Source organism: Cyprinodon tularosa, unplaced genomic scaffold, assembly GCF_016077235.1.
Source record: "Cyprinodon tularosa strain WSP-4 unplaced genomic scaffold, ASM1607723v1 ctg84, whole genome shotgun sequence".
In the NCBI taxonomy this organism is placed as follows: Eukaryota; Metazoa; Chordata; class Actinopteri; order Cyprinodontiformes; family Cyprinodontidae; genus Cyprinodon; species Cyprinodon tularosa.
The window spans coordinates 520550-533391 of record NW_024039607.1 but is presented as its reverse complement, the minus strand read 5'-3'; the positions used below and the strand labels follow the sequence as shown (position 1 = coordinate 533391).

Below are 12842 nucleotides of genomic sequence, written 5' to 3'. Positions count from 1 at the left end.
GATTACGTTACTGTTGATCATCTGTCCATCATCGTATAAAGCCCGCCCTGACAATTTGATTGGCCCGCCAGATATTGGGCAAGCATACTCGCGCTACTATTGAGCAATGCCAGACCGAACTTCCCGACCTCAAACGTTGTGGGCGGGACTAAGTTCGGAATGTCACCCAGGCTAATTGGGTGTAGGAGTTTGCCCTGAAATCAAAGGGGCTTTCAGTGTCGTCGTGTCCTTGGACAAGACACTTCACCTGCGTTGCGTATTGATGATGGTCAGAGGGCCCGGTGGCACCAGTGTACGGCAGCCCCGCTTCTGTCAGCGAGCCCCAGGGCAGCTGTGGCTACAATGTAGCTTACCACCATTAGTGTGTGTGCATGAATGGATGAATGAAACTCGTGTAAAGTGCTTTGCAGTCTCCTGAGTTGAAAAAGTGCTATATAATTACACACCATTTACTATGGAGGACCAATTCTACCATATTTAAAAATAAATAAATAAATGCTCAAATAGATAATCATACAATTAATTGCCCCCAAAAATACAATAAACTAACAAATGTAGGTAGAAATTAAATTACACACTGATATATATAGTGGGTCATATGAATATCTTTTAATTAGCTTTTGTAATAATTACCTTATTTATTGTACGTAATAAGCTTCAACTTTATTTATTACTTTTTTAAAGTATTTATGTGCATATAATATTTTTGTCTGTTTTATTCTTCCTTTTTATCTTTTACCTTCTTTATTTCTTCAACGCTATTTATCTCTGCCTGTTGTTTTTACATTTCTGTATATATTTCTGCCTCATTATGTAAATGAGGAAGGGCGGGTCTTAGAGAGTCACCTTCTGCTCATTGATTGGTTAGCAGGAGAGCCTGAAGTCACTGGCTGGTTCTTTATTCACTAGAACGCGAGTACGGACTCGTGTCCTCGCCAAGTATGTTCTTGAGAACAACCCAGGAAAGTCTGAACTCGTATATTATCACATGGACATGAATAAATACTTAAAAAAATACGTAATATATAAATAAATTTGAAGATTATAAGAGACAATAAATAGACAGTAATTATCACAAAGGCGAATAAATAAAAAAGCTAATTTAAAGAGATATATACATTTATGTTTCACTGTATAATTTAATTTCTACCTAAATTTATTTGTTTATTGTATTTTGGGGGGATATTAATTGTATGCTTATTTATTTATTGAGCATTTATTAATTTCTGTATTTATTTTTAAATATGGCAGAGTTGGTCCTCCATAATTTACCATTTAAAAGCCCTTTGATATTTGCTCAAATGGACTCACCTACAGTATGTGCAGAAAAATGTTTACATAAAAATACTATAAATATTATATTAAGCAGATTATTACCATACACAGTATGAATTTAATTCAAATTAAAGTAGAGAAATAAAAATTCTATTTTAAAACTAGATAAGACATTAGCATGGAACAGCTTATGCATCAAACTCAGACATTCAGTAAAAGTTTAGTGAAGGTTTCATCTAATAAACGTGAAGCAATATGTAGAAGTATTGCTGAAATCATAAAACTATCAACAAAAACATTCTATATGAGACATTAAAAAATAAGTCTTTAACTTAATGTGCTTTTATGTTATGACATCAGATCTATTTTAAGCAGTGCATGGTCCAACGGACCAACTAGGCTCCAAAGGGACTTTTTTAACAAAATAGCTACAGGAAAAGTCTCAGGTTTGTTGTTCCGGAAGAAGTAACGGCCATATTTCATAGTTACTGCTCTTTTCTGCCCCTTTGGAGATATTTTTAGCATTTATCACCTGTTGTTCCAGTTTTTCAGTTCAGGATGAAAGAGTCTGACCATGTAGGTTCAGTTCCAGCGGATGGAAAAATGTCTACATCCCAGTTTGGATGATGATGATGTCGTCTTCTGCAGGTTTCTTGTGGTTCTCAGAGGTGATCTGTTCAATTGGCTCAGTGGGATTCCTGTACTCATTGTACTCCACTATGGGGTAGGTTATCATGCTAACAATCAGAACAGCCAGCACTATATATAGCTTGTACTCCAGGCACAGAAAGGTGCTGTAGGCGAAGGCGATGACAAAACCCAGCGACTCCCACATGCGGTAGTTGGCGAACGCGGCCTCCTTATCCCTCGGGAAGAGGACGCCATAAAGAGCTGAAACAGAGGGAGGGTCACAGTTCAATAGAAGATCCAGTTTCTGAATCTAGATCCAAAGCTCCTCAATTCAGTTTCACAACATATCCCGAGGCATCAGTTCAATCGAATCATACATTTTCTAATGTATGTAATCTCATTCTGACTGATCCATTTTCTCAAACAATGTTGTACAATTTTTTTTTATTATTCAAATTGGTGACAGATGGACAACAGATGGAATTAAGTCGTCTAGCAGGATTCATTCCTCTTGGCTTAGCAGCAATTGATTAAGTTGCTTTAGCAGCAATCCCTCTTACCGAGCATGTATCCTACATAACGGAAAACGTCCTTTTGACGTTATAATTAGAAATTCACTAATGGACATTTAAGCACTGATATTTCTGGGTCACATTTCTACTAGACTTAGACTTAGACAGAACTTTATTGATCCTTTGAGAAGACTCCCTCCGGAAATTAGGGTTACCAGCAGCTTACAGGGAAAGAAATTATTAAGTTAAATTAAAATTAAGCAAAAATACAAATACAAATAAATATGGAGTTCACCTTTAACAGAAAAACGTTTAGAGATCCTTTTATTTCCTGGGTCAAATTGTGATAAACCTCCCCGTTGGCTTCTGTCAGAACCAAAGACCTTATTTTCCTCTTCAACATGGGACTAGACAGCGATGTCCCTTGTCCCCTTTGCTTGTCGCCTTGGTGATAGAGCCCCTAGCTAATATTATTAGACAATGTACTGATATCAAACGGATCTTCAGAGACAACCAGGAACTTACAAGGAGTGGGGACCTATTAGGGTATAGAGCTTAGAATCCAGAGGTTCTGAGTTCGAGCCCCACTCCCACAGACTGCCACTCTGGTTCCCTGAGCAAGACCCTTAACCTCCAGAGTGCTCCCCAGGCACCGCACAATGGCAGCCCACTGCTCTTCAAAGGGAAGGGTTAAATGCAGAGGTAACATTCTCCAGTGTGAGATCAATAAAGTTCAATTATTATTATTATTATTAAAATTTCGTTATATGCGGACAACGTCCTCTTGTATGTGTCAGATCCTCTCACATCCGTTCCACATATCCTCAAAGTTTTTGAGAGATTTTCAGGATATACTGCAAAAATGATCTAGAACTAAGTAAAGATTTCTTAAATTTATTTTCCCCTTATTTTACTAGGTAAATAAGATGATTTGAGTATTTTTATTCTTAGAATAAAATCATTAGATAAGATGCACTTGAAAAAAGACAATGCAATAGTTTCTTTCTTATTTTCAAAGTAAATTGTCTTGTTCCAACAGCAATGTGTCTCACTTTCCACCTCAATTCATGAAAAAATGCACTTAAGTTAAGAAAAAAAACCACTTATTTAGATTTCCATTTTTGTAATCATAAACTTCATCTTGACAAGTGTGAGCTGTACCATATTAAAACTGGACAATGTAACATCAGTCCCTCTGACATCTCAGTATTCCTACTTCTAGCTAAAAACCTTTGTTTTTTTTGTTTTGTTTTTTACATATTTTCATAAATGATGCCTAGATCATGTTAAATAATTCATATAGTTCAATGAAACAAATATTTTAACATTGCTTCACCAACCGTGTCCGTTTTGGACCGCACGTCCCAACAAATGTTCCCGATTTCAACGTCAGATTATGATTAATTAGAAAAAAAAAAGTTAAAGAATAGAATTTAACTTTATTGTCATTAAACTGTCACAAGTACAAAGCAAGAAAATTCACTGTCTGTATTGATTGATTGACTTTATTGATCTCACAATGGAGAAATTTAACCTTGCATTTAACCCATCCCCTTGGGGAGCAGTGGGCTGCCATTGTGCAGCGCCCGGGGAGCAGTGTGGGGTTAAGGGTCTTGCTCAGGGACCCTGAGCAAGACCCTTGAGCAAGGCTTGAACTTAGAACCTCTGAGACCCAAGCGCAATGCCCTGACCTCTAGGACACCACTCCTCGAGTTTGACATAACATAATTAAAGTAGCCTTGTGAGAGCCCAAACTGAGCTTGTTGCTCATAACAGCTTTTAAAGCAGCTGTTCCAGGCAGCAGAAGATAAAAGAAGAGCCGGGGGCTCGTCTCAGCCTGTCCGGTGATGTTATGAGTTTATCAGGAGTGGACTTCTGCCAGGACAGAGTCTGGATCAGCTGTAACAGATCAGTGATGGTGGTGAGGCGACGGCGGACAGAGGAAGCTCTGTCACAGACCTCTAAATAAATTACATTTTTGGAAGTTTATGTCCACTTGCACTGATTCCTATGTGTGAACAGATTATCTCTGCAAAGATTGTTAATATCATAGTTAAAGGTTTTGCATTAGAAACATGAAATTAGAACCTCAGTAGAACAATAAAGTCACCAATTTTACCCCCCCTCCCACACACACACACACATGCAAAAACATTTTAAATGCTTCCAACGCCACTCGTTTCACCTTAAATTTTGTTTCTGCAAACATTTTTTATTACAGAATTTAATAATTTGAAATAACTGCAGGTTAATAACGAACAAAAATTTGAGGAAAATATTTATAGAAATAAAAAGATTTTTTATTGTTCTTTAAAGGGGATATTTAGGTTCACTATGGCTGCAACTAACTAATTTTTTTGAAAATCGATTAATCTGTCAAGTAATCAATTAATAATCGGAAAGCCAAAGAAGATTTTTTTACAAAACTATACTAGGTGTAACTAAAACTTTTTCACTTGAGTTCTGAATAGAGCAAACTGACAGAAGAATTTTTTTTTTTTTTATCTTAAATGCAACCTGTTTATATATATTTTTTTACAATTTTTATATAATTACTTCTCTAAGTGGGTTTCTCTGTTAGCTAAAGGCATATTTTACAGTCTCTATACTCCAGTTACCAATTATTTTATTGTTTACTAATTAGTTGATTATTTCAATTAATCGATTAATCACAATTAATCCGATTCATTGTTTCAGCCCTAAGATTTACCAGAGACTACTATAAAGGAATGAAAGAATATATGCTGAGGGCAAATTTACACCATAAGATAATAATGCTGTACATGTCTGTAAAATAACATATTTGGGTCAATCCGTAAAAATTCAAAAAATATCCACTGGACTTGGTTTTCAAAACCAAGTCCAGTGGATATTTTTTGAATTTTTACGGAATGACTATGACCTGGATGACTGAGAACCTTCATCAGCATATTTGGGTCAAATAAGTGAGATATTTAAAAAAATAAATATACTATGCACATGGAAATCTATGCATTAAAAAACATACAAAAAAAACTAAAGTAGTTCTGGAGGTTCCTGCTCCTGCTTTCCAAAAGCAAAGAGACGCTTCAGGGTTTTCCTTACCGTTAGTCTGAGTTTGCCAGATGGCGTCTGCCATGCCCCAAAGGGCGGGAAACACAAAAAAGACGGGCAGCTGATCAGGGTGAGGCCTCCAGAGCAGGAGAGCGATGATGCAGGACAAGTTGGCCGCAGCGGCTGCAAACAAAGCCTTCATGAAATAACAGGCTTTGACGTGTCACATTAGAAAACCACTGATGATAAAAAAAGTAATTTTTACAAATTTGAAGAGAAGTTTTACCAAAGAAGAAGAGCGTAGCTCTTCCGATGTACCGAGCGATCCTCCCAAACAGAAAGGAGCAGAGGGAATTGGCCGCTCCGAAACACATCATCACAAAACCAACATAGTGGATCCCCAAAGCACACGTCACGTAGTTCTGCAAAGACAGACGGCAACACGGTGTCACATTTAACCATTATTTAACGATCAACTCACTCTGTTAAAACCAGGTAGAAATGTTGATTTACAGTTGCTTTTTGTATCTCTGCTTCCGTCTCCTTGAACCCCAGTCGGCCTCAGCAGATGGCCGCTCACACTGAGCCTGGTTCTGCTGGAGGTTTTCTTCCTGTTCAAAGGGAGTTTTTCCTCTCCACTGTCGCTACAAACATGCTTAGTGTGAGGGATTGTATCCAGGTTAATAAGTCGATGCAATCAACTGGTTTTCCTTAAATAGAAAACTTTGAATCAATTTGACTGGATGATCTGGTGAACTGTAAAGTGCCTTGAGATTACATGTGTTGTGAATTGGCGCTATATAAATAAACTGAATTGAATCTGGAAAATGTGACTAACTACCAATATCTACTTTAATATGCAGAGTATTTATGCTTATGTTGGAGGTGGTGGTGTGAGATTTAAATGTAGTCTCAGTCCGAAGATTTCCACCCTTTACTGTCATTTTAACAGTCATATGAGAGGAACTTTAAGTTAATAAACACGATACTTCTAATATATTAAAACTTTACATAAACTTGAACATGAAAATACTACCAAAGCAGAAGTCCAGTTATGGTACATGTTGTACCATAAATGTAATAAAGATAGATAAAACACAGCAGTACATGATGGAGCCAGTTATGCTGTAGGCTTTTTATGTGTAACCACATGCTGTTATTTTTCAAATGAATAATTAATTTCCTGAAGATAAAACATATTTTTCACCCAACGAGAAAAACTGGAGAGTTTTATGTTATATCAGACTTTATTATTGAACTAGATTATTTTCTTATTAGACAGGCACAGAATGCCAATTTGTCCTGTTATTTTCGGATTAGAAAGCAACATTAATGATATCGATGGCTTGCCATACCCATTACTGTTTATTACGTGTCTGCACTTCTGTCAGAATTCTGACTTAAAATATTTTAAGTGGAATAATTGCCTTTTACAACTTCATGGAGTATTTTAGATAATAATCATATATTAGATACAGAATTTTTTTAATCTGTCTATTTTATGAGACATTGACATTTATGCATTTTGTGATATAATTTCACCCTCTGTATACTTCAGGGATCAAATCCCAATGATTGTAAAAACCTTCTCAGGGCCCCCTTCTTGGTGTCGCGTGACCCCCACAATTTTGGAAGCCCTGATTTAGCCCATTCTCTTTTTTTTTGTCATTCAGCTTAATCTTAATGGCTGAGGCACAAAGAGTAAACTTTTTGAGGTATCGTTACCTTGGTGTATTCCCCAGAGAGGAAGCTCTGCTCAAAGCCGCTGTACATGGTGAGAGGGATGAGCGTCAGGAGCCTCCAGTCCTTCAGCAGCCTGAATGTGGCCAGGAAGGTTTTGCAAAGCGGCTCCTTTTTCTCCCGAAACTCGCTGGCCTGCTGCTTGTCAATGTTGTCCAGAAATATTGCCACAATAAGCATAGCCAGAACCCCGACACCTAAGAGATAGAGACCGATTCAATAGAAGGATGATGGCCAGGTGAAATGTAAGGCAAGAATAGTTATTTTTATTTAATCTAATGCCATGAATTAAACTTAAATAATACCAATGTAGCACCCAACAAGCGTCCACACAAGTTTCTGTTCTGGTCTCTTGCTGGTGCTGTTGACAGCAATAGTGAGGCCACAGTCAGCTGCTCCGCAGGTTTCTAGGATTTCCTCTGGGATGTCAGCTGACAAAAAAGATAAATAAATGAACACATGAAGAGGCTGAAATACAGTAAAAATATCAATGGAGAAACACTTTTCTGTTGTTTCCATTTGCTTTTAGAAAATGTGCTAAACTAAGGTTTTATCAGAGAGTAGATAATGAAAATTGAAATATTTCCATGTGACTTTAGAGGGGAATGCAAAGAAAGTTTAGCTTTTTTTTGTCTTTTCTTCCTTTTTTTTAGAAGTTTAGTATTGGCTCTGTTAAAATATTATTTTTTTTGCAATTTGAAGTTGAACATTTTTATGAAGATATAATAACAATTCAGTATTGCAGGACTTCTGTCAAAGTTTTTTTTTTGTATTCTGTTGTTTAAACCTCACTTGAATATTTTTTATTTATTAAGAATAGAACATTTTTAAAGTAAAATCAGAGTCAACTTTAATCCCCAAGTTTTTTTTAATTCCCACCCAAACAAAGTTCACTTTGCTTTAAAAAAAAAAAATCACTGATCTATTTATGCTGTATATTTATGAAATAGAAAAGGTTTTGTTGGTGCAAATGAGCCTGGTGTCATTATCTGTTTGCTCTCTAGCACCAACCTGAGCATAAAAGTCTGAATGGTTTGTATCCAGGATGTGTGGGATCTGCAGGGATGTTAGCTTCCGTTTCTCTGACCTTAGACCGCTATAGATCCGTGACAGATAGAAGCTCAACCCTAGTGATTGGTTGCAGTTTGGACCTGTCCTTTTTTTGTAGACGGACCAAACCACAGAAAACAGACTGAATGATGGCGGTTTAGACCTCCGTACTTCTTGAGTGTGTCTGCTGGGCATTTATGTGAGAAAGGGTGGTTTGGTTCCTTTGAGTCGGAAGTAATCAACAACAAATGCAGTGTTGTTGAGGATGGTTTAGGAGAGGGAGTGTCTAAACTAGGTCAGAACAGAAGGAAAATAAAACAGGAATGTCCTTCCAGGAAGAATTTACCAGTTAGTCATTTATAAACTGATAAGGAAGCATTAAAATAAATCTAAATGGTAAAAATCATGCATTTACACTTTTCTCAATTTCCTCTAGACCTATGATAACTAACCTAGAGGAAATGGGACAGACCTCCACCGGAAAAACAATCTAGAAATAAGTAAAAAGTTCCTTAAATTAAGTATATTTACCCTTAATTTGAGTAGGTAAATGAGATAGTTTGCCAATGGAATGAGTATTTTTTTTCTCTTAAAATAAGATAATTAGGTAATATGAACTTTAAATAAGACAACACAATTGTGTTTTCTAATTTTAAGTGTAAATTGTCTTGTTCCATTGGCAAAATGTAACTTTTACCTCCTCTATCAAGGAACAAATGCACTTAATTTAAGAAATAATTACTCATCTAGATTTTGATTTTTTCCAGGCTTTTCTCATGTCTTAGAGCTTCTTTAATATGAGCACAAGAAAAAAATCACATTAAGCTTTGGCATTGCTTATATTGACCAGAAAAAGCAGATGCTGTTGATCACGAGCATTAACCAACTGACTTTTATAAGGTTGCTAATCTTAAAGCAAAGCTACACAACGCTAGTGTAGAAAGGTGTAAACAATGACCATAGAGAAGCAACTGGTGGAACCAGTTACTCTGGGAGGGGTTGAGGTTGATGAACTTCTTTAAGCTCATCTTTCTGCAAAGGAAAACAATGGCGGCTATAGTTCTGAAAGCTCTGAGCTATTTCTCAGACAGCAGGCCTCACCGTTACCATTTTAAAAAGCGTTTATGGCAGGGCAGTTAGAACATGTATGATCTAGCCGCTGGAAAAACGAAAAGAAGATGCTGTCAAGCACGGAGGTGGAGGTGTAATGATATGGGCTTGATTTGCTGCCACATTCACTTCGTCATAAAAGGGACAATGATCCAAAAACAGCAGCAATTCTCCTAAAGTGTGGATTAGAAAAAGAAATCAAAAAATGGTGGAATGGTCCAGAAAAATTCTAGATCGTCACCTGATTGAAACACGTTTGGAAACTTGCAAGAAAAATTCAAAACTCTTCAGGGCTGAGACCATGTGGAAAAGAAGATTGGTGTTGAATTTCTTGTATGAAAGAGGAAATGCTGCAAAAAGGGGTGCACTTAGTTTTTCTAGTTGGTATTTTCAATTTGGCTCCATCTTTGCAAGGTGGAACATTCCAACTGGAGGAGGATCTACTTTCATTAGACTTCTGTGAGCAAACTGATGCTTTGATCTGATGCTTTGATCTGAACATGAAAACCTAATAGATAACCTGCTTACAGATACTGGTGTCCTGCCCAAAGATGAGCGACGACATCAGGTTTCCCCAAACTGCTGATGACTGGAAGATGAAGAAGAAGATCCCAAAGTAGTGGTTGATTATATCCGAACCCTTCTTGTTCTCCTTAGCAGCTCGCAAATTCCCAGAGATGGTCAGGTAGGTGCATTTAGCCGACCACAGAGGAGAACCGCCCAAACCCAGGATGACTGAGGTTGGCATAAGAGTGTACCTGTGATAGAGCAGATCAGACGGAATGTGGAAACTGGTGCATAATGAGGAAGAAGGTTTCGAAGCAAAACTGTAAATATAAGAAAAATTGTCCATCTTTTTAATTAGACTCTTACCATCCAGGGTAGAGATTTCCAAATGAGTATGACACATAACAGGCCATGCCGGCAACGATGGTCCATTTACAGCCCAGATTTTTGATCATGATGGGGGGCAGAAACATGGAGGAGATGATGATGGAGGCGTAGATGACGCTCAGGGATGCAACACCCATCCCCTGCTCTGCATTTAGACTGCTCTGCATGAGGAAAACATTTAAATAATCAGAAATGGAAGAGGGCGCAATCAGGGATGTAAACAAAATATTGTTTCATTGTGGATTAATAGTTTCTTAGATAAAACTATACTGTTTAATTGGATATAAGGATTTAGACCGCGCTTTCTGAAGTTCTGTTTATAAATATGAATACTTGATAAACTCCGTGAAGAGGATTATAAAGTTTTCTGATTATACTCCCATATTGGGCCAAAACACTGAACTGACTTTTCTGCTTGGTCTTTTAGCTTGTGTTTGTACTTTTTTTTTTTTTTTTTTTTTTTACTTTTTTCACCTTATGTGGAGTTACCATTGGCGTTTGAGTTGAGCTGGATGCTTGTCAAAGTCCATGTTGTATATAACACTTTGATTGTTTTCTAGGTCAGACCCATTAAACATGGATGCCCTTGAAGTAACATCCCTGAACAGCACGACCAAAGGTCAATAAAGGAAAATAGGCTACAGGCTTATAGGTGCATCAGCGATGAACTAGTGAGGTTTAACTCTGCTCCTCAAACGATGTTTTAATAAAATAAAAAGCTATTTTAAAGATGTTTTTCAGTAGAAATGCACAAAATCTCTCTTTAAGTTATCACCTAAATAGCTCCCATTTAGCCATGCTGCATGGCGGAGCAGCGTAACTTCGCTGCTGCTCATAGTTAGTTCATTGAAACAAAGTGGTAATCTGATAATGTGTCAGAGCGACATAACCAGTCCTTTAACTCTGTAATGCCAAATGTATCATATTGGATATATACGGTTTCTGAAATGTTTTGCGTCTGACACCTTTTGCATAATTTAATGGTAAAAACTTTGCTAAAAATCCTATTGTACACAATCAGATATAACTGATAACAGAGGGCAGAAGACTACACAAAAAAACATTTTGACTTATCGCATAGTAATTATTAATATCAAAAAAGTATTTCTGTTTTTTCTTTTTACATATTTTGTTAAAAGGCCAAATAAGGACTTCAGACCAAAAAAAGGTAATTTTCTGTTTTGTTTTATTCTTGGATCAGGCTTTAAAGGGTTAATTATAGTTTTACATCTCTGTACAGTGAAAATTTAGTTCTTTTTAGTTTAGAAACCAACAAGCTTCCTGTTTTATATCTTATAAATAAGTTTAATAAAACATTTTTAGTTTCTTTAGTTCTTCTGTTTTTACATTCAGCATGTAAATATATATATATATATATATATATACATATACATATATATATATATATATATATATATATATATATATATATATATATATATATATATATAATCTCTTATTTTCATTCTTAATTGAATATGTGCAGTGGAATGCAAGCCTTTTTAGTATTAGTATTTTTAGTGGGATTCTGGAAAAGAGAAAGAGACACTCAAGAGAAAGTAGAAACTCTTTTCTTCATAAATGTGTTTGTAATCATTCACATTTTTTGACCTACATTTGCGTTATAATGATCTTGATATTTGTTTGCTACGTAAGACCATTTAGTTTTTTTATTGCCAATAAACTTCATCACTTAGTGGCAAGCAACAATTTAAGAGGAGCGATAATAGGCTACTCGTTAAATATAACAGGAGATAATCGCTCGTGTTTTAATGGAAGTTCCTGACACGTCTGGTCCGAGATTAGCTTTGATTAAACTTATTTATTTTTTGGAGTTAATTGTGGATTAAAGTTAACAATTAGTCAATATTGTATTTTTTTCTTAGAATAAAGTATTATCTTTATGATTCAAATAAAATAAAAAAACACTTCAGCTTCATCTTTACAACGCTTGAACTTTATTAATTTCCACTATCAGTTTTTTTTTATTATTATTCTGTTTACAAATCCCTTCCTGCGCAAATGCACATTAATAAAAGTCCTTATTTTTAGCATCTTTAAGCAATAATTAGTTCTTCAGCATCATTAAGGAATCACTTTGACCTACCTGTAAACTCTGCAGGCCTCCATAAGCCGTGAACAGAGAGAGAAACCCAATGGAGACCACCAACACATTCTTAAAGTTGCGGCTGATCATGATCGACTCTTACGGACTCAAACTTTTACAGATCCAAAACTTGAGTCCCACTCAAGGTTTAGGTAGTCAGTAAAATCAACCACCTCACACAGCTGCTCTGCTCAAGAAAGTCAGTCAGGAAGAAGTCAGGAGAAGCTGTTTATACAGAGCTCAGGTGTCTGATAACCTCATGGAGTTAAAAGGACAAAGTACACCCACCCCCCACCTCCCCCAACACACGACACACCACTTATAGAGTTAATTTTCTGCTGATTGCTTATCACCATCTAAATGTGTCATAGAACAGCTTTTATGCCTCCGTTTTACTTCCTTGTCTCTCTTATCATTAAGTGTCCTCCACAAATCAGATGTACAGTTTTGTTTTTTTCACTTTTGATCACATAAACTAAACAATTAAAGTA

The 12842-nt window shown here is 36.3% G+C and overlaps 1 protein-coding gene across 1 annotated transcript; it reads right to left on the bottom strand.

Moving 5' to 3' along the window:
- Positions 1–1488: 1488 nt before the first annotated feature.
- unc93a (unc-93 homolog A) lies at positions 1489–12541 on the bottom strand. The gene is made up of 8 exons (XM_038272637.1): positions 12352–12541; positions 10224–10405; positions 9879–10108; positions 7496–7621; positions 7176–7387; positions 5737–5872; positions 5502–5633; positions 1489–2166 (listed from the first exon to the last, which is right to left on the bottom strand). The coding sequence occupies exons 1-8, from the start codon at positions 12439–12441 to the stop codon at positions 1883–1885; spliced, it is 1392 nt and encodes a 463-aa protein (XP_038128565.1). The 5' UTR covers positions 12442–12541; the 3' UTR covers positions 1489–1882.
- Positions 12542–12842: the final 301 nt, after the last annotated feature.

Bases quoted from the DNA above. Each gene is read 5' to 3' on its own strand.
- unc93a (XM_038272637.1), bottom strand. From the start codon at position 12,441: ATGATCAGCCGCAACTTTAAGAATGTGTTGGTGGTCTCCATTGGGTTT. The intron at 10,406-12,351 runs GTAGGTCAAAGT...TTCCTCATGCAG, and splicing joins GAGGCCTGCAGAGTTTACAG to AGCAGTCTAAATGCAGAGCA. The intron at 5,634-5,736 runs GTAAAACTTCTC...CTTTGTTTGCAG, and splicing joins AGCTACGCTCTTCTTCTTTG to CCGCTGCGGCCAACTTGTCC.